Source organism: Manacus vitellinus, unplaced genomic scaffold (genome assembly GCF_001715985.3).
Source record: "Manacus vitellinus isolate BGI_N305 unplaced genomic scaffold, ASM171598v3 scaffold_1_pilon, whole genome shotgun sequence".
Taxonomy (NCBI): Eukaryota; Metazoa; Chordata; class Aves; order Passeriformes; family Pipridae; genus Manacus; species Manacus vitellinus.
The window spans coordinates 26,688,103-26,710,664 of NW_021939396.1; the positions used below are offsets into that span (position 1 = coordinate 26,688,103).

The window sequence follows — 22,562 nt, forward strand, 5'->3', positions numbered from 1 at the left end:
AGATGTTCTGAGGCTAAAGGAATTATACTAGTAGAAAAATATGCATGGAAGAGGACAAAAATTAGGTCATATAATTATATAATAATGGCTATGAACTATAAACCAAGTAGATCAAGGGGACATTATGATGTAGAAGTTCCTATGATAGCTGTACCAGAATTTTAGATAGAAGCTGTTACATATATCTTTATTTTAATATCCTTATTGATGGTTTGGATAACAGGTTTGACTGCACCCTCAGCAAGTTTGCAGACAACACCAAGTTGGGTGGCAGTGTTGATCTGCTTGAGGGCAGGTAGGTTCTGCAGAGGGATCTGGACAGGTTAGTTTCATGGGCTGAGGCCAATTATATGAGGTTCAACAAGGCAAAGTGCAGGTCCTGCCCTTGAGTCACAACAAGGCCATGAAGTGCTACAGGTTGGGGACAGAGCAACTGGAAAACTGCCCAACAGAAAAGGATCTGGGGGTGCTGGCCAACAGCTCAGTAAACATGAGCAAGCTGTGTGCCCAGCTGGCCAAGAAGGCCAATGGCTTCTTGGCCTGGATCACAAATAGCATGGCCATGAAGGCCAATGGCTTCTTGGCCTGGATCACAAATAGCATGGCCAGCAGGACTGGGCCAGTGATTATCCTGTTCCACTTGGAAGTGATGAGGCTGCACCTCAAATCCTGTGTTCAGTTTTGGGCCCCTCACTACAAGAAGGACACTGAGGTGCTGGAGCTTGTCCAGAGAAGGGCAGCAAAGCTGGTGGAGGGGCTGGAGCACAAGTCCTATGAGGAGCAGCTGAGGGAGCTGGGGATGTTTAGCCTGAAGACAAGGAGGCTCAGGGGAGATCTTATCACTCTCTACAGCTATCTGAAAGGGGGTTGTAGCCAGGTGGGGATTGGTCTCTTCTTCCAAGTGACAGGTCAAGAGGAGATGGCTTCAAGTTGCACAAGGGGAGATAATAGAAAAAAATTTCTCACTAAATGGATAGTCAGACATTGGAACAGGCTGTCTAGGGAAGTGGTGGAATACCCATCCCTGGAAGTGTTCAAAAGGTGTGTGGATGTGGCACTTGAGGACGTTGTTCAGTGGTGAACATGGCAATGCTGGGTTAACAGTTGGACTTAGTGATCTTTGAAGTCTCTTCCAACCTTAATGATTGCATGATTCTATAATTCTATATATTTGCCAAATGCATAAGGTAAACAGGAACATACAACACAAAGTTGCAGAACACTAAATGCATTTTATGTGGTATTTGACGCTACAGAATTCATGTGTGTTGGAATGCATAAAAAGTTAAATAGCTTTGTGAAAAACAGGAGAAAACATTAGGTGAAGAACTGTATTCTCTATCATGTACCCAAAAGTTTCATTCTTGCTGCACCTTTCTTCCCAGCCCATAGCTGCAACGAGGGACTTGCACCATTTACTTTGGAGCAAGCAGGTGTATAATCCTCCTTTCACCTGAGAAAGGTGAAATTACCCTTGGTAAAGTTCATAGACAGACCCAGTATTTCCTCAGAATAATTACTATTCACCCTGTCTCTTTGTCCCGTGTGTGATGGAGATGAATATTTGCAAATATTTTGTAACGCATAGATGGGTTTACATGGATGAAAAACTTGAGGAGAGTTGATTATGTGAGTGAGTTCCCACAACTAAGAACATAGCTTGCAGTTCTATCCTAGACCAGCTTCAACATTTTCTTGGCTCCAGCCTGAAGCCATTCACAAAATAATCATTGTGAAGCAGACTCCTGTGCACAATACTGACCTGTTTCTGCCCTGCTGGCAGGAAAACACACTATTCCCATGAAGGCATAATATCACTTCAAGAAACTACACTGAACTTCACAATAATATCAATAAATTTCTTAAGTATATTTTTTGTGTTCCTTTATGATCTCTACCCCACAGCTTTTTAGTGTGTTGTACTTCATGGAACAGAAAGCTTGGAAATAATCACACAGCTCATGAAATCCACTTCAGCGAAGCTGCAGCCTCCACAGCACAGCCATTACATATCACTGGCCACCAAACACATCAGTAGGAGTTTTAGAGTTGATGGAGGAGACCAACAGGCCAATTATATTGACCCACAGGAAGCTGGTAAGACTGACGGTAATAGCAATGCTTTAAATTTGTACTTCAGAGGAATTTGTTAAAAAAATGCCTTGTTATATACAGAAGAAACATTTACACAGGATGCTCAGTGAATTGTGTAGCAACTTATACAGTTATAGAAATTTACAGGTTGAATTCTTAATTTCAGTACATGCAAACAGTTTCTGACTCGTGGGTAAAGCCACATAATTTTGAATGGTAGGAGTCCATAGAAGGCAGGAGCTAATGTAAACAATTGAAGAACTAATGTACATTATTAATGCAGCCTAAACAAAGTTATTCTTTCTTTTGTGAGTTACTGGGTACTAGAGTGTACAGTAGTATCAGGCATACGCTGTGGGAATAACTTTTTCAAATATTCCTTTGCTCAAATATCTTTACAAAACTGACAACCATCCAGCCCTCATTATATTACTAGGATGTTCTAACTCCATTTAAAAGAATATTCAGCTAATATTCAGCTTAATCAAGTTTATTTGTACGTCTGTAAGAGGCTTTTTCTTGTCCCCTATCCATAACTTCACTATTGATAAAAAATCATTAGTTTTGTTTATTTCAAAATGTAAAGCTCTCGGGACAGAGAAAAAAGTAAATTTTCATCATAAAGTTTCACAATAATGAACAATTTTCACATAAGTTATTCTTCTGGGTCACAATCCCAAGTAAATTTTCTCAGTTGACTCATTAATATGAGGTGACTATTAATGTTTACTGCCAATTGAACGAACTCATCAAAAACGTTTGTCTAATGAGAAGTATCATTTTTACAAATTCATTCTTTTTATCAAACAATAGCAATGACAACCGTATTTCATATATAGAAAGAGTAAATTAGGTTTGGAACAGCTAAAAGAAAATCTCACCTTGTTTATTATTTATATTCCTAGATACATGAGGAACTTGGGCATGAAATATGCCATCGAAGGACTTTTCAGAAAAATAAAAGTATTTCAAGATTATACAGTTGAAACTTAGTGCTGAGCAAAATTTCTGTTATTATTAAAAGATTCAAACAGTTCAACTGGTCGTTGGTCACTTAATTTCCTTTGCAACAACTTCACTTGCCTGCTATAGAAAGCACAAAACTACACTGAATAGTGCAAGGACATCTCCTTGAACAAAACACTTGGCATATTATAGGTGCTACAAGAAATGCTAAAAGAGACTAGCAACAGTAATCATAGTAATAACAGATCTATTGCCTTAGGAAAACACAGTTTAAAAAATCTGTCCAGACCAGTGTGCAAGAAGCTGTAAATAATGCACTGATGGCATTACATGGCCTATTACTTGGAGAGCATCACTCCAGGAAATGTCTTCTAATAATGTCATCCCACAGACTGATTCTGCTGCCCTGCTTTTATCACTTGAGTTCTTTTACTTTACTTGTCTGTATGACTTTTACTAAAGTTGTAATCTCCCTTTGAATATAATTGAAATTATTCAATCTGTTTTTCCTTTGAACCCAAAAGATAGAAGTTATAAAACTTAAAATTACTGAACAACTATGACAAAAGAACAACCCATCTAACACAAATGTTTCAATTTCTACAATCAATCAGAAAAATAGACTTCAACAGCCTGCAACATTGAAAATGAGTATGCCAGATCTCTGGCTCCTACAAAACATCTGGTTGTACTGTCCATTACTACTATATATATGACAGATGGGGTCAGTACTGTACTCCAGATTTTATCATTAACAGCCTCCATATATAATTGCAGCTTTCAGAGGTAAGAAAAAGTTTCTTTGCAAAAAGAAACAATCAGATCTTACTTAAGCATTCATGACAAAGCAATAGAAAACAAAAATATGACCTTTTTTGTTTAATTTGGAGTTCAGGTGAACAATGTCCCCAGTATTATATGGGAACAGTTGCAACCTAAGTTTTTAATAATAGACTTCTCTAAATGAATAACAGTATTACAGTTGATTCGGTACAATGTCAAGGACAAACAAAACCTACTCTTTTTCTTCTGTATAACATTTGACACATAACTGTGTTGGGTATTTTTTTAGATTCATTACATGAAAGATAACCACATCTATTAGATGAGCCTTGGTATATTACATTACATTTACTAACTAAAGTCCAAGAAAAAATACTTATGTTTTCCTCACATGAGTAATCATGTTCACTACACTGGGATTACAAAGAGAAGTATAAAGCTGTCAGAAGTGATCTATGTAATAAAGCAGCAGTTTATAGCACTAAACATTTTGTAATATCTAGGTAACACCCCATACATTAAAAATTCTGTCAGATTCAACATCTTGGAAATACACTTAGATGGAACAACAGCAAAACAAACTTACTAGTCATGAAGGCACCAGCAGCAGATGATATTTCAAATAGAAAGGAAGGAGAAAACAGTATTTTATGATATGAGCAAGTCCTTACCTAGTGGCTGCCCTGCGATGATCCTGGCATTCTCTCCTGCCACTGCAGCCCTCGCATGCCTCTCACTCATGTACTGTACAAATGCATAACCTTTGTGAACTGAGCAGCCCACTATTTTCCCATACTTCGCAAAGATTGCTTCGATGTCACCTTTTTTGACAATGGCTGTGTTCAGATTGCCGATGAAGACTCTGGAGTTGATGGACTTTGGGTCGTTCTTATTGGTGACGTTGCTGGTCTGTGTTTTGCCGGTCATGGTTGGATCACTTGGCTTTAAACCTTAAACAAATAACAAAGAAAATTATGTTTCAAAGCATGAAGTGACTCTGACTTTGCATGATTGTTCCAGCAATAATTCACTTTTATTTTTTGCTTTGGGTGAATCTAGACTAAAAAACCTCAAACTTTCAAAAACATTATCATTAAAACCAAGACAGCACATTGTAAATACTGCTTATAACTCAAATTAAAATTTCTTATTTTTATATATATGAAATATACCAATACATCTCTTAATACAATGCTGTGATAGCGGAGTTTTACTGTAATCTTATGTGGATTTCTGCTTAGAAATTCAATATTGACTTTTTAAGTACCTAGCCATCTGGAAACTGCAAAGCAAGAGAATGAATCATTATCTTCTGTCAAAGAAATGAACATTCAAGGCCATGTAGAGAGCAAACTCTTACAATGAAAGACAACACTGCTTTTGTTTGGTGTCAGTTAGAGCACATTTCTCACCAGTTAAATATCTCAGTGAGGTGTGCAGTGCAGGTAATATACAGTTCTTTACTGCAATCAATATGCTTCTATCAGAACAATTTTCCCTGTAAATCCAGTACAAAAGCAAAAAAGAGAAAAGACAGTGAATTATGTTCTGAGAATTAAAAAGTATGAAAACAAACCACTTTAACTGTAGGAACACAGGTTTTCTTGCTGCTTTGCTCTTTCCTCTGATGTCAAAAGTCTAAATGCATCCTGTCATTTTTGATAGAAATAACAACATTATTTTTTGAAAGATTTGGTAAAACGAAAAAATATTTGATGTTCATCTAGCCTCACACCTTGAAGAACATGTGATTTTCTTAATATTCCACCTGCCAGCTGGTGCCTCCATTTGCATCAATTTACTTAGATGGAAATAAAATAGAAAGAAATGTCTGTGCTGGGTTTTCTTCAGCTTTAGTAGACCACAGGAATTTAAAAAATACATATAGCTTTAAATAGAGAAAATTTATTTTGTAAGAAGGAGGTCATTTATACAGCAGCCAAATATAGGCCATGTCTTATAGCCAAGAAATATGTTACTATTTTTTAACCTGTTCATACTTTTGATCATGTCACAGTAACAGCTCGGGCAAGAAGAGAATTCAGTCAGATACTTCTCCCAGTTAAAGTTCAGTTCATTCCTCAGGATGAAAAGGTATAATGACCTCTCTTCTGGACACCTAAAGCTTGAGTCTAACTAGCAGAAATTGCATATTTTAAATCAGTAGCTACCATATATGAAGCTAGAAAAAGAAACCATTGTTACAGAGCTCTGCACAATTCCTGGTGAACAAAACAGTCACAGCCACAGTCATCAGCACTTTGACTACCTCCATCCCAGAGGATCCAAACCCCACCTTCCAGGTAAGAATACACAATGGAGATGTGTGGGCAGTCCTCCTGAGTCCTACCAAACAGTCAACTCTATTAAACAAATGTGTGCTATCACTTGCTTAACAACTTAGTGTAGCAACTTACTTTATATTGCAACATTTAGAAAAAACATTGAAGAAAATAAGAAAAAAAAATTTTCTTGTAAGTTTATTGATTTTTAAACACATTCTGGAAACACAAGATACTTTATACATGCACAGATTTCATCATGGAGACCCAGGAAAACTGCCTAGACCACAAACCTCTGTCTATCATAAGACAGACTCAATACCATATATTTCTAGATTGCTGTGCAGAATGTGCATATTTGAAGTCATGTCTATATGTAGTTAACCTGAATATTGTGAACATTCATAGCAGTAGGCTTGGTACTACAATAGTTTGAAGACAAACCATTTGAAAAACATAAATATAATGCACATTAACCTCTATAGTGGCATAAAGTGGACTGCTGATGTTTTCTAAGACCTAAAAAGTTTAAACCCATCTTAGATATACCTATATTTACACAGGAGTCAAAGTGACAATAACACAGCCACGTTATTTTAAAGAGCCCTAATTACACAAACTGAGGAGGTAACACGGCAGAGTATTTAGGCATAAAAATAAAAGTTGATGCAGTCAGGTTGCTGGTAAACAAGGAACCACTGGTATCCCCTGTGCTGCCGGGTTCAGTGTGCAAGTACCACTCTATTGGGAAAATCTGATATGGACACTATTGTGGTAATTTTTGTCAAGATCCAGAAAAAACCCCAAACTGTATTTGTCCTCATATAATTCTTAGTTTCTTATTAGTATCATCTGCGTACATTTATTGACTGTGTAGCTAAACTCATTTTACTTAACTCATAGGGGTAGTTTATCACAAGTAAGATCACTGGTCTAGAAAGCAGTAGCCTTGACTGGTAGACCTGTCTTATCCACTAACCTGCTGTATCACTCTTTTTAGTGCTTCCATTTCCACCTTTTAATCTTCAGACTTGCACTTTTTTTGGCTAAGGGCTGTCTCTCCATGTATTTTTACATAGCTTCTAGCGTTAGCACACAACTGACAGACTAATAATAAAAATGACAAGGAGAAAAAAAACTACAGAAAATCTTCTGCCAAAAGTCAGGATTTGCATGAAAATAATAGACAACAAAACTCCTCATTTATTACAGCACAATTGTTTTCTAAACACCAGAGTACCACACTCTGTATTTCCTCTATTGTTTAGCCATTTAACATGGGATTTAGTGAACTATTCCTTTTTTATTTCATAAAAATCCTCATTTTATTTTTGCACAGTTTTTGTCTGCACTAATTTAAATAGACATTGAATATTTCTCTCTTGTAGTTGTTCTTTGCAATGCAAATTTACAATATTTTTACAACACAAAGAAAAGTAGTTGTCTGGTGGGTTCTCATATTCAAATGAGCAGTCAGGAAAACGTGCTGTGGAAATTCAAAGGGTAAGAATAATAGTAACATGAAGGATTGAAATTTGATTGCCTTGCTGATCAATATTTTTTTGTGAATATTTCATAAAAATTAAAGATCCATGGGAACTTCATCACAATGCAAAAGAACGTGGTTTTACACCTCACTTACAATATGCATCTGTGAATACTGAATTATATCTATCTTGTCTGACCTATCAGTAAAGTCACAAACATTGTAACTCATACAACTGCAAAAATAAATGAAAAAGTGAGAAAAACCTATCTGAAGTAATCTCATTCTTTGCATCCTTTAATAAGGTATCTTTTAAGAAATGGTTTACAAATAACAGCTACCTATCATTGCATTTAAACATATTTATTTATTCAATACATTTCATTATATACTATAATTATAATGTAACACATATATGTTGTATATTATATATATTATGTTATATATTGCATATACTGCATTGTTTTATGCAGTAGCTGTTTCAATTATTCTATTAAGAAGTAAATAGTTTAAGTCTTGGAATAATTAAAATACAAGTTATAAATTGGAACATTTCTATTACTACATAGATCTCTGATTTGAGGAGTAAAGTTTGCCAATCTTTCTTAGATATTAAAATTTATAACAAGTTAAATAGAAAGGAAAAAGCAAATGACTAAAATGAGATTCTTATTGTCCAGGACACAAGTGAGAAGTTTAAACCGGTCAATTTAAAGTGCTGAAGAGGGGGGTAGAATTTAATCCTCGGTTTCCTTCAGTTTTCCAGCATTTCTTGGCAAAGTCTGGCTAAGCACCAGCATGACAAAGCGTTGCTTTGTGGCTGTACAATTCAACTTCTTTCCATAAGAGGAATATATGAATCCACATCTTCCGTTTCAGAGATGTTCCTCCTCGGGCACTGTGCCTACCCCAGAACAGTGAAGATGACAATTCCTTCTACAGTTGTGCCCCAGTGCAGAGACAGCACAGGACTTAAAGAAAAGAGAAAGGGCACAAGTCAGATTCTACATCCCAGTAACTCTCAGGCATTTTTTTAGGGATTAGGGTCAAGAAGCAACCATAATAATTCTCTCTGACTTCTGATCCCAGTGCTGCTTTATGTGTTTTACCAACTATTCTTCACAGAGTAAAATGCAAAATTTGTCTTTGAAGAGACAGAAAATTGGTCGAACTGCAAAAAAATTTGGGATATATGAAGACTTGGGGATCTAAGCTATTTAAAGGGATTTTCAGCCTCTCCCCAGGTGTACAACCATTTCTTATCTCGAAATGTCGATTAGAACTACTCAGTCATGTAAAATTTCTACCAAATTCTGAAAATTTGTCTCTGAAATTATCCTTACGTATTTTCCTATACTGAACAAACCAGTGAGGCTAACCTGCAAAAATTCTGTTAGAATCAGAAAATATCAGATAAACCTCTTTAGAAGAGGTTAGGAAATATTTCCATTGAAGGCTTGGGGAATTTTTTTTCTGATTTTTTTTTTGTTTTGTTTTTTTTTTGTTAAAAACAAATTGTCTTCAAAAAGTTTAGTAATACTTTCTGGAAGTTCTATATATTTATGTGCTTTTATCTTGGAGGTGTTTTCTTTTGTCAATAAACTATTTGCTACTTTTGAGCAAATAGAAAAAGTGTACATAATTGAATGAACTATGTATTACTTGCAGTGACTTTAGGAAAAATTAGGGTCTGCTGAGGAAAAACTGAAAATGTTTAAGGAAAACACAAATTCTTTCTGAAAATTGAAAAGAACTGTGTTATTCATATGGAATTTTAATATCAAATTTCTATGTACTTAGTCTATTTACAAAAAAAATCCCAGGAAAAAATTAAAACCACTCATTTCCCCTTCCCCCCTAAAAATAAAATTCATTTTGAGATCATGTATAGAGCTAAGCCAGAAAGTTATCAACACTTTGTATTAGATTTGTGTGGTAGTAAGACTAATTCTTTCTGGAGAAAGATTTTTAAATATAAAAAGTCTCATCATTGGCAACTTTCTCTAAGCAACAGTAAATTCCAAATCTCAATTTTTGCTATTTACAATAAGACATTTGCGCATTGAGGTGCATAGTACACATTTGATAATTGCAAATTCTTCGAAGAAAGAAAAAGACCTTAACAGACACGTGGTCGAACAGTGATGTTTGTTTCCACAATGAAATCCACAGTAAAAAGTACACACTGTAAGAAAATATTTGCTAGGATATTTGGGGGTCAAGCTGAACATGGGCATTCTGGTAAATATCAAACAACACAGTATTGGTCCTTGGACAGACAAAATTCAGCACTATAACATCTGGTCAGTCTCTGGCCCAAAACTTGTGAGGTTTTGCTCTTTTCAGCATTTCCAAGTAATTTGTCTCTGCCCTTCTGTTATCTAGCCTCAGTTAGTAGTTGAACTTTTGTCAATATCAAGATTCAATTGTTGCTTTAATAGTTGGGCTTTTCTGTGACATATTGTCTTCAAGATTTAAGAATCAATGATTATCGAAATGTTTATTGAGAAAAAAAAGAATAAGGCTGTAATGTATTTTCTTTCTTTTTGAGTTACCTTTTAGCAAGAGTGACAACATAAATGTTTTTGAAGGGTTGTAGACAAACTTAAGATGTTTAAACATTGGAAGTGGCCTTCTGAGCATAAAATGTCCTACAACATAGAGTTATCTTACATTGGTACTAATATTTTATGGGGAAAAGTCAATGCTCATGTTAATTCCTTTAATAGGCAGTCATTAAAAAGTATTTTATCTCAGTTAAATTAGTACTTGACAAAACCCCTACAAAATTTTATATATCTATTGGAAGTATGACTATTGGAAATTTCACAGTGGTAGGGAGGAATGGAAGGAGGGAAAAGAGAGAATGGAAAGTTGTCAGGCAAAATATATTTTGCCTTGGAAAAATCCTTTCTTTATGTTTTATGTTCATTTTTAATGAATTATTATATCTAGGTCACAAAAATAAAGAAAAAATTATTCATAAGATGGTTAGTTAAATCCACATCAAAATATTCTGAGTCCTTCCAGTCCTCATTAAAGTCAAAGAATATGCTTCCTTTTTTTTTTTTTATGGTTTAGTTTTTAGCTTCCTTTCAATTACTTTTAAGAAGGGGTTGAACATAATGTCTATAACAAGGGCAACGCTCCCTTCAAGCTGGCATTTCTGGAGTCACATAAATGACAGTATGTATCAATACTTGCTATGCCACATCTTGTAGAAAACTAAGGACTGAAAGATAAAATTACGTAGCAGATCTCACTTCATGTTCTGTTGTGACTGTTCTCAAAGAGAAAAATACTCTTTCTTTGTGGAGGGTGAATAAAACATATCTACTTGTTAAAAAGAAATAAAATAATTAGAAATTAATTATAACATGCAGAAAAAATAATAAATTACTTTTAAGAATGCATTATTTTGCATTAGTTGTTTAAACATTGGAAAGAGTAAGGGGGAGGTGTGCCCTCTGTCCTCAGGAGCAGCACCACCTCCAAGGAGGGGGAGGAAAGAAGAAAAGTTCTGATGTCTGTACAGGTGGACAGAAGTTGCAGCTGCTTACTGCCCTGGGTGCCTCATGGGACCTTCTCCCACACAAATGGTCAGAAGAAAATGAAACCTGTGAGCACAGAATAATAGGGATTTTTCTTTCCATTCACATGCTCTTTGTTCTCAGGATAAAGAAAATAACCCTACATAATCACGTAAAGAAATACATTTCCCTAATATAAGATTTGATGATCACTCAGATATGGGTCCCTTTCCCCCATCATATTTAAACCCCTTAAATACAAGGTTTTCTCTATTTATAAGTTATGAAATAAAGATATAACTCTGTTGGTTAGAATAAGAAAGTAATTGTGATAGCACATACCAGTATAGTTGTGTAAATAATATGGTGAATTTAGGAGAAAAATATTAAAATCAAATGCTAAAAGAAAAAAGTAAGACTTATTTGGATACTAAGTGAAGAGGAGTTTGAATTTGAGTAATACATTGCCTAAATGTCTAATTCCATAAAAAGATACATCCTTCAAGGGAATACTTTAGAGACCTGGACACTGAGGTTGCTTAGCAGACTCCAGAACAGGACCTTTGGTATTATCCCGCAGGTAATACTTCACCTTTTAAAATATATCTAGGAAAGACAGCACGATCAAGACATTTTTGGTACTAATTCAAGGCAGACAAATAATGGGTTAACTTTGGTACTTTTCTTTATCATGTCTTTGTTGCAATCTGTGTGCTGGATATGTTTATCCAGGAAATGATAACGGAAACTCTTCATCTAGGGATGTGTTTCTTTTATTTGCTGTCAATTAGGCTCTTTGAGAAAGAACTGAACAAGTTTGGGGTTTTCTGTTTGGTTTTTTTTTAAGCAAAAGTTAAACAAAAGTAGGTGACTTTCCCCTTCATTTCCATTATTTTTACTAGATCTATTTGTAGCCATCTATCTCATCTCCTCTGAGTCATCATTTATCATTTATACAGCAAGCTATTTTAATCTTCTCTCATCATTCATTCCTGCTGGCTTTTTAATAATTTTAATGTATTTCTGACTTTCTATGATTTCTGTGACCTAAATCTGTTTTCAATCTTCAGTTTTAGGTGTAGTGACAGCAAAAGCTGCAGGACTGCTGTCTTTCTCTTCACTTTGTGATTTGATGGATTGCTTAAAAAAAATCTCAGCTATATTTGCTGTCATATGACATTTCCAGTTAATCTCATGTTCACTGGGATTTCTTGGTCTCATTTGGCCGTGTTGCTCCCTCTGTGTTTTTTCTTTCTCTTCAGCGTCATATCACTGTGAGGATTAAAGGAACCTTGGCAAGTAAGACAGTCTCCTACTATCGTTTCTATATTTCTAACCTTCCTAATACACTTCATCAGTTTTCTCTGTTCTCAAGGGAATTTACAGTCCACAAGTACAACACTTTCTGAAATTGTAATTTTGAATTGTTTTAGTGCATTAGAATTTAAAGTCATTATTTAAAACCGGGTCTAATAAGGATACCAATGGCATGGTTAGATGATTCCCCTACAATACAGATCTTATCTCAATCCTTCACTGTTATGTACTAAGGTTTTGTTTTTGGGACACATGACATTAAACATGGAAAGGTTGATATGATTTAATTTTTTGAATTATTCTTAAGGGAAGAAAATTATTTTGGCAAATTGTACATGCATTTTGAGAGTTACATTTAATATTTATTGCTTGTGTAATCACTATAATCAACTCATTGACAGACTATTTTAACTAATTTTATTACATCTAAATTTCTGAGAAAACTTTTGGTAGCATTACTTTGACTAGAATTTTGCTCCTTGTGTTTCCTTTATTATTTTATAAGAGTTTGAAATTGGATTTGAGGAATGTCATGGTCTAGGCTGTTGAATACCAGACAAGAAGTCAAGAGCTTCTGAATTGTAATCCTAGCTCTGGTACAGACTTGATAAGAGACCTTATGCAAGTCACTTAATATCTCCACCTTGTCCTCTTTCTTCAGAAACTGGCAATAATACTGGTGATATTCCAGCTCACTGGGTTGTTGCATGAATGGAATTAGAAAATGCAAAACACCACAAAAATGCTGCAGCACTAGGAAGTTTAATAGAAAATATACCATTTAATTGAAAATATAAGAAGCTGTTTAGAGGATTAGTGATATCTTGGTTTCTCTGCCTAATCTCTATATTTCTTATATTTCTAAGTATTTTCTATTAATGGGTATTTTTATACTTTATCTCTTATATTAGTTGATCAAAATAATTATTTGATCTTTAATAGTGGTGAGAGGTATTTAAGAATACTTGAATTTCATAATCAAACTGAAATCACATTTTCTATTGTATTCACTTCCTCTCACAAGTATGTCTTGGGGATTTATGCCAGATGACCATACTGTGCATCTGACTTACAGGAAGAAAAGCTACTACTGACAACAAAGTAATTCTGATACCTGACTCTAGCTTTGCCAGTAACTTTCCCAAAGTTATGCAGTAAATCATGACATACTGTGCTTTTGGTTTTGCCATCTCTTTCTTTTACCCCATTTATTCAACCTGGCCAAATTTTTCAGCCTTGGTTTTACTCATTAGCATGTAGAGTACCCTCTGAGTCAGGAATACAAGGTAATATGCTACCCTTCACCACAAAACAGCTGAATGCTTTTTTAGTCTATCTACAAAGTCTTTTCTGTCTTTTCACACACTGAATCTCATGTATATGTCAAAGTTTAAGATTACGAAGCTAGTCAAGAAAGAAGATATACCACCGAGGATATGCAACAAGATAACTGATATTTCTTTCCTTGATAAACCTTAGAGTTCATTGCACCCACAATGTGAAAATAGGATTTTCTGCATGGGATTATGGGTATTTCCACCTTCTATACATACAGTATGCAGGCATCTGATGAAGAAAAACTTAGAGAAAACATGAATATGGATCTAATGATGATAGAGTCTTAAATCTTGTATTTGGATATGACTTCAGCTCCTTTTTCCACCACAATCATGCAGCCATGTGCAAGGTTTTTATAAACTATATTCATAGACTCTCCTGAGGATTTCATAAACACAAATTCAAAGCTATCTGTGGAACTTTTCTTCCTCTATTATCCGAGCCTGAAGGCATCTGTAGTTTAATTGCTATTTGGTGCCTGAAGCTTACAAGTAGACTAATGTTCTGCTGAAATCTCTAAAATTTTTCAAGTCTGACTGGCTTGACATATATAGCATGTTTAAATCTGGCCCAAGTCATGCATTAACATATCTTGGTTGCAGAGATTATTTCAGTAATTTTCCTCTGTTGTGACTATTATGGACAAAATACCCAATTTCTCAGAATTTTAACTGATAGATCAACATTTAGGACCTTCTCTGGTACAATGGAGAGTTTCATTTGATTCTCTGCTACTGAAAATTAGGATTTGCATTATTGGTCTCCGGTCATGTGCCTTGGTTCTCTCAGCAATCCCTGTAGCATGGCTGCTTCAGGCTCCTACCCCTACATCTCCCTTCCTAGACTACCTTCAAAGGCATTTGACATTTACTTTGTAATTAAATCTATGTGAATATTCATGTCAAAGCCTTACTAGGTCCTTTTAATGAAAAAAAAAAAGACTTTAATATTTGTCTGTTTGTTTTTCAGTTGCATGTGAAACATGGAAATTAAATGAAACTTAGAAGAGTAATATTTTCGTTGTTACTGAGAGATTGCAAAGCCTGCAGTTCCTACACTATGCCTCATACCACATAAAAAATCTGCCAAATTTTTTAAGAAATGCGTTAAAAGCAATGTGTTCCAATATTGTGTATCACTGAGAACCTCCAAAATGCTACTATAACTTTTGTCTCTAAAATACATTACATGTACACACAAAAAGTCTTATCTGCTCCCTCTTTAACATTTTTTAAAAAAACATATAAAAATTGGATGAGAAACTTCTTTCCAGTATTTCTAATTTTTTCTAGTCTCAGCACATAGATACGAGTAAGATTTTAATTTAGTTTGGGGTAAGAACAAGTCTTAGTGGAGCTATGATTTTTCTCTAGCAGACATCTGATGTCCTGAGACAATGATAATAGCCCCTACTCAGCTATTTCTTTAATGTTCTTTTAGAGACTTAAGCAAACACAATGAAATAATATGTCAAAGATATTTTCCTAAAAACATTACCTGAACATTAATAAACCACATTAATACAGACTTTTTGATGCAAACCATACAAACCCCTCTGTCAACAGAGGTTTTCTAGCAAATTATTTGAGGAAACAGTGGTTTTCCAGGACAACACCTAATAATTTCATGTAAGCAGGTAACTTGGCCTCTGGGATCCAAATCTGTGTATATTTGAATGCTCTAGAATTTGGTGCTGGTTGTGTATTCCTGAGTTTGGTTAACAATTTGCAAATAGATAACTCAGAAAACAAATCAATTTCTGTATGGATATAACTGTTTTCTTGTACTGACTTCTTGTACCATGTCATCACCTTACCTCTATAGCATCTGTCTCATATATTCTCCTCTTCTTCCCTTTTCTACCTTACTCTGCCCAAGTCTGTTCAAATTATTTCTTACTTGAGTCCACTTTATTTCTTCCATGCCACCTCATCCTTCCTGTAGAGTTTCTTTCTCCTTGAACTTAAGAGAGCAACACTGGTGTGATGCTGCTCACACTGCTTTCATTTTTGACTTTTTGTCTCTTAGTGTGCTTCGTAAAAATCAGCACTGGGTCTTTCAGTTGCACAGATTTTTTAAAAGATTAAAAAAGAATTATTCTAGTAATACTGAGTATGCAGTACACTGGGTTTTCTTTCTTTCCATGCTTTACATATCTATGGGACAGGACAAAAAAAAAAAAGGAAAAAATTTCCACTAGATGTTCAAATTATGAAGTGGATTATGATTTATTTTCAAGCCAAAAAATACAAGCCTAGGAAGAAAATTTGCAGAAACCTCAGTAGCAATCATAAAAATCCAGAATGTTTAATATAAATATACTTCATACTATCTCTCCTGTATCACAAGAGATTGAAAAAATTTGAGTCTAAAGAAACCTCCTTATAAATCTTACATTTAAATAATTTATTTTATTGATTACACTCGATCTCCAACATCATGCTGTAGAACTGTAAAGTATCTGATAGGAGTGCGGTAAAAGCTGGTTAGAGCAAATAATTTACAATGAATAATTTATCCCTCAAATTTTCTACCCTGTAGTGATTTTTCTATAGCTCATGCTGCCATAATATCTAATTTCTGGTCTAATGGATTATATTATTAGAAAGATTCATTATTAAAATAACTCTGCTTTAAACCGCAGTACAGCTTTCATTGATTTAACAGGGGCAGAAATAGGTATCAATCGAAAGGAGAGGGGGTTTGCTGTTGCTTTTATGGTATACCCCCAAATTGAATCTGAACAGATGTACATTGTTTTAATATTTAACAGTTTGTGATGAGATAGGAATTTTTTTTTCTTGTGAATATAGATCAGTTGTAAACAGCTCTTTCAATGTTAAATATTTTAAATATTCTTTAATTTTATCTAGTTTACCTAGATTTAATATGATCTAGTATGTTCAATGCTGTAATTAGCTACCAATTGACTTTTAGTGTGTTTCTTCCAACAAATTTGCTCAGAAAGCTCTCAAATAAATGTTCAAAACCATTCACACTGAGGAAACTCAGCTACTCAGAGCTGAAATATAAAAAGACCACAGAAGCAGGCAAAGCTAATTATAAGTGGGCATGAAATCTACGGAAGAAAGTTGCTTGTGTTTTTTCGTTTGCCTTAAGTGATCAGCTTTGGTAGCTCAAATTGATTTTTTTCAGTCCATATTATCTTATCACGCCAAATAATTACAAGATATATAATGTTGCATGCACTTAACTTGGTCTTGTCAATGAATTTTAATTATTTGACAGTCAATTATTTTGAAACGAAAACATAGTCAGCAGGGACTATACTTGTCTTTTAACATGAAAGTCTCAGTTCCCCAGTCCCATTGTATACAATAGTCCTTGATTTAGATTAGTATTGTTAGGTATTCTCCTAATGTGATTGTGTATTTTTATATTTATTTTGGAAAAAAACCCAAAAAACTTCTACTAGAAACCACATTATTGCTTTTCAAAAGTGTATAGTTGCTTTGTTAGCAATACAACACCAATTCCTACATATCTCAATTGTGCCACTGATGAGAACTGCCAAATAAGGAAAAGTAAGCTGTGGGTGCATAACATCACTGTCATCATCATTACATTGTGCCTCTTTAAACAGCATTTTTTTTTATTTTTACCTATCCTTGCCAGTTTTCTTTAAAACTGATGAAATGTTGATTACAGATCTTCTGATAAGGTATTCAACTCATGACTATTGGAAAAATTTACCAGATGTTGTGGAGTAAGAAACCAGAATGGCAGATCAACTGGTACAGGTAAAATTTTGAAGATAAATTGGAATGCACATAATTCCATATATTAATTCTTTTGTGCTAATCTACTTTCAGTTTATGTAAGATTTACTTTTAAAAGTATCAGTATATTTACAGCAAAAAGGTACTGATTCAATGCCTTTTATTTTTCTGTTATTACATTTTTCATTGTAGAAAGGACCTTAAGAATCCTTAAGAAGAGAAAGATGCTTGAGGAAATGGTCACTTCACTTTAATCAATATGTGACTTTGTCCTTTATTTTTTTATATTTACATAAGGAAAGTTAAGTGCTATCATCTTCTATTAAAGAAGTACCTTCACAATGAATATATTAGTAATGATTAAGAGAAAGATCTGAATGAAATTTCACCACAGAAATATTTCTCATAAGTAATTTTCTTAGATTTTCTGGTAGTTTTTATTGAGCTATTTCTTTTTCTCCTCCTCTAAAGCAGGAGATTGCTGAGAGAGTCAAGGCAACTCCTCTAAAGTGTTGTTTAAAATAGAGTTTAAAGAAATGCATTTAAGAATGAGTGGAAAATTGCAACCATCTCTATTTTTTATATATTGGTAATCAGAAGATAGCAACTTAATCTTTGACACACTTTCCCCTTTTCTGAACATTTGAAAAGTGTTCCAAACAACCCACCCATTCTGAAATGCTAAAGTTCTTTTGGAAATTGAGGTCTTTACTATCTGATCAAGATGAATTAAGAGTTCTGTGTGTGCATATATCTTCAGAATAGCAACAAGTGTTTTGTTTTACTCCCTTTTAATATCTGTTCCTATTATATTTCTAAGAACAAGAATGCCCACAATGATAGGACAATTTTAAAAGAATGCACAAAATGTCACCTATACTTGGATGAACTTTATTCCATTCTGGCCTTGCTTCTTCTGCATGTTTCAACAACAACAACAACAAATTTATATGAGTCTATTGAAGCCTCCCCAACATTTATCTAGTTTGTGGTTGCAGGGTGTGTACTGCGGGTATACTCAGATGCTGTGGGTTATATAGCATTTCAAAATAAATACTGCAGGCACCATACCAATTGGAGGCTTACAGATGGCTGATTGTGAAAAGCCATTAGAAAGTCTGAGTCCATGTGGTAGCAATTTCTGATTGAAATAGTGCAATGAATTGTACCCACTGCTCATTTCATTTTGGGGTTTTTTTCCCATTCTAACAGCACACAGTACAGCAAACAACCTTCCTGCCCCCTGTCACAACCTTTCGTGACAGACCAGTGGGAAAAAACCTAAAATGTAGAAAACATATCTACATGACTTTCCTCATTGTCCAGCTTCTCCCAAGTTCCAAGCGAATTATTTTCCTGCCAATTCCTCCACTAATGTTTTCAGACAATGCTCGTGATTGCATGAGACTGATATTGCCAAATATGTAATTTAGTGGATACAAGATAACAAAATCATGAAAATGAGTCCATCAGAGCATGTACCTACAGCACAGAAGAAAGCTCTAGCATAATTGCTCTGTTGTCTTTCACCACTGATATTTTGGGCTCTCACTCCATCTTTTCCTTCCCCTTGCCCATACAGAGAGTGAAGAGTGGAGCAAGAGCTCCCTATAACCCAAAAAACACAGAGTCAGACACGGGTACGAAGTGGAAAAAGGTTGATTTTTAAAGTCATAGTGGGGCAGTCTCCTTATGCCCCAATCCTGCATTGATTTATGTGAGGGTTTAGGATGCTGCCTGGCAAGTATAAAAGAATTAAAATAAATGCAGAGAAACATAACTACATTTAAAAAAAAAATATTTGGTTTAGTAGGATTTTTGGAAGTGAAATAAGATTAAACTTTTTTGTCTGTTCTCCCATTATAATCAGACAGAACCTCTTTATCTAAAGTTGTTTCCTCCCTCAGCTAATTGTCACCCCAAGACCCAAGCAAACAACATAGAAAACAAACAAGGGATTTTGCTGCAGTCCAGCAACTGTTCCTTCTAAAGAGTAGAAAGATGTCATTGTGTCATCCATGAAACTGTGAAAGCAGCCCAAGACTCAGCAGACCTCATCAGGTACTTCTCTGGTTTCCTTTGCATAAGATCACCCGAAAAAGCTCTGGACTTCAACCAAGTAACTGCAAAACCATGATATACTGAACCCAAGCTTTGAAACACCAGGGGTCTAACTTTGGATGGAAACAGAGTGCCCAACACAGAGAGGATCAAAATCGTTAAAAAGCACAGTGAAAAAAAACAAGTGGAATTAAAGAAGAAATATTTATAGATGGAGTAATTTTTCTCTCAAGAGTGTGAAAATGAGAAATGCCTCTCACAAGTTTCTTGGCTACTCTCTCCTTGGCCAAGAAAAATTTATTTTAATAGATTTGAAAGCTTCACTCTACATCTATGGTGACAAATATCACTGATTTGTAAATGTTCATTATGTGCAAACAAAATCCTAAACTAGAAGAGAAGTAAAGATGAAAAAACACTGCTTCATTTACATGAAAAGCATTATAAGCAGCTGTTGTTAAGTGAATCAGGTTTTACAATAAAAATCAATGTTTTCATGATTTTTTTTCTCCTTGGCTGGAGACAGCAATGTAAATAAGAGACTCCAGTATGAGCGCAGACACTCAGAATAAAAGTAATATTAATCCAGAAAATCTACTTACTCCCCCTCTTCCAGTTCCTTTGTGATGCAAGATGTGGTACTTAGGCCAAATTTCTCTTGGAACACAATCTCCATTTCTCTGCTTCTCATTTCAAATACAGTAAAGTTTAGGCTTGTCCTAATTTGCTGGTGGTTTTTTTATCGAAGAATTTTTTCTCCTTGTCTAGGTCAAACACATTGACAACACCTCTTTGAACATACAGAACTCTGGATAATATTATGTACCTTCAAGAATCTAGTCCTAAATGCCTCAAATTTTGCCTCAAAATCAGTATATGGTTTTGTTCTCTAATATTTCTGCAGTGCTGTTTGCTTAAGAAAACAGAATAATATCTTCCCCTAACAAGATGGCTCAGTTAATATAGTGGCCAGTGCTATTGGAAAGCTCATGAGGAAACAAAAATTCTGTATGCAAAACATGTTTTGAATGCAAAAGAAACACTTTTTGAACAAATCAGAAAAAGCTATTGATTACTGATCATTGAGTGAATCCTGTCATCTGTCCTGGGAGCTAAATGAAGCAGTGGCCCTGTGGAAATACCACTGTATGCAATAATTTAATCCAAATTTTGCCTGATGACATGCAACCCAAAGCAGGACAAAGTAGAAGTAAAGCATATAGTGAAAAGTTGTGGGCTGTCATTTCCATGATGTTGACTTTGCATCCTAACAAAAAAAATCTCAAACTAAATAAAAAAAAAATAAACTTTTCTTTGACAAACACTAATGAAACAAATCAAACCATGCCCCTGTGCCTAGCTCCTCTAAAAAAATAATTTAAAAAAGGGTTTCACCACCTGTATGGATACCCAACAAGTGTAAATTCATCACATATGCCAGGAGAACATTTTGTGGCATGGTCCTCTTCTATGATAGATCTCTGGACACAATTACTTCCAACAATATCACTGAAGTATTGATACCAATTACCTATGAAATACTTATGTTCTCAGAACTTCTCCCTGATGTCTGTACTTAACAATTTATTCTAGGTGTTTTCTATAGTCGTATATGACTTGTAAACATAAAGATTTTTTGGCAACATAAGATTTTTTAAATTTTTTCTTAAGACTGAGGCTGGGCAGGTTTTCTTAGAAGTGATCCTGTTTAAACCTTCATGTAGATACTACCATCTCTGATACCCAAAAGTGAGTAATATAAACATGTTTTGCAGACCCTGAGATTAGCTTCATTGGTTAGAGCATTGTGGCAATAACACCCAGAGTCGTGAGTTTGATCCCCATACAGGCCATTCCCTTAAAAGTTGGACTCGATGATCCTTGTTGTTCCCTTCCAGCTCAGAATACATAGATCCTGATGAATATTTGCCACAAATCATCTCTACAAGAACCATTCTGTAATTCTGAAATCAAATTAACTGTTTATATTATTAAACCCTACTTATTCCAACAGGGTTTAAAAGCTATGAAAACAGAAATGGTCCAAGTTTTCTGAACTGTTTGCTAAAAGGAAATTATTTCAATATGAAAAGGTCTTTAAATGTTTTAGACACCCTTGCATGTCTCCCAGTGTTTGAAACTTTATAATTTGGAATTGAAATGGTTTTGTGGTGGGGTTATGTTTGCTTATTTGATTGTTTGTTCTCTCCATAATATGTAGGACTGGCAATATATTAAGGGGAAAAAAACATTCAAAAGAAGAAACAGCATTTTCACGTAGTCATATTATACTGTAAGCTGAGGTACAAAGGCAAAAAAGAGTCTTGAAAAAAATATTATTAAATTATGATAAAGTTTGTATTTCTCAGCAATGGGAGACAAGCATAGAATGATGTAGAGTAATTAAATCTTTCAAGTCTTGACCTGTGTATGCTAATAAGGCTCAAAATGAACCTTGATTGTATGAAAAAGCAATGTAGTAGACTTTGAACTGTCTTTGGTAATTAATAAAAGCTAAGTAAATTTAGAGTTCATGATAGATGTCAAATAGAAAATCTTCAAATTTTATAACACTTTCACAGAGGAGAGAAGAGCTGAACTGAGGCTAGTTAAAGCTTTGGGGAATCAAGTTACATAGTAAAAGAATTATTGCTGATCTTCACTTATCTGCCTAAACCTTCTTGAGATACTTTTCAGAACCTCAGTCTATAACTCCTTCCATCTTCTTTTTCTACCTCTTGTTCCACAGAGAAATAAAGGAACACATGTACTAGAAATCTGTCCAGCACTTAAAAAGCAGTATCCATGAAATACTTTTAGCTAATAATTTTTAGTTTATATCTCTGGAAAATGAGACTGATCTGGAAAGATACTCTCCAGATATTGTATATCAGTGTATTGGGGAGAAGAATGTGTTAATGAAAACATAAACGATTGTTCATCAAAGAGGTAGAAGTTTTGTAAA

At 34.6% G+C, this 22,562-nt stretch overlaps 1 protein-coding gene across 7 annotated transcripts in view; it reads right to left on the minus strand.

The window, feature by feature from the left end:
- Window positions 1–22,562, minus strand: part of RALYL (RALY RNA binding protein like) — a 373,182-nt gene that overhangs the window by 179,619 nt on the left and 171,001 nt on the right. For all 7 annotated transcript variants that reach the window (XM_018078907.2, XM_018078926.2, XM_018078914.2 and 4 more), the window contains one exon: window positions 4,515–4,793. In XM_018078907.2, coding sequence (XP_017934396.1) covers window positions 4,515–4,770 — 256 coding nt within the window. In that variant the 5' untranslated portion in view covers window positions 4,771–4,793. The remainder of the gene's footprint in view (window positions 1–4,514; window positions 4,794–22,562) is intronic.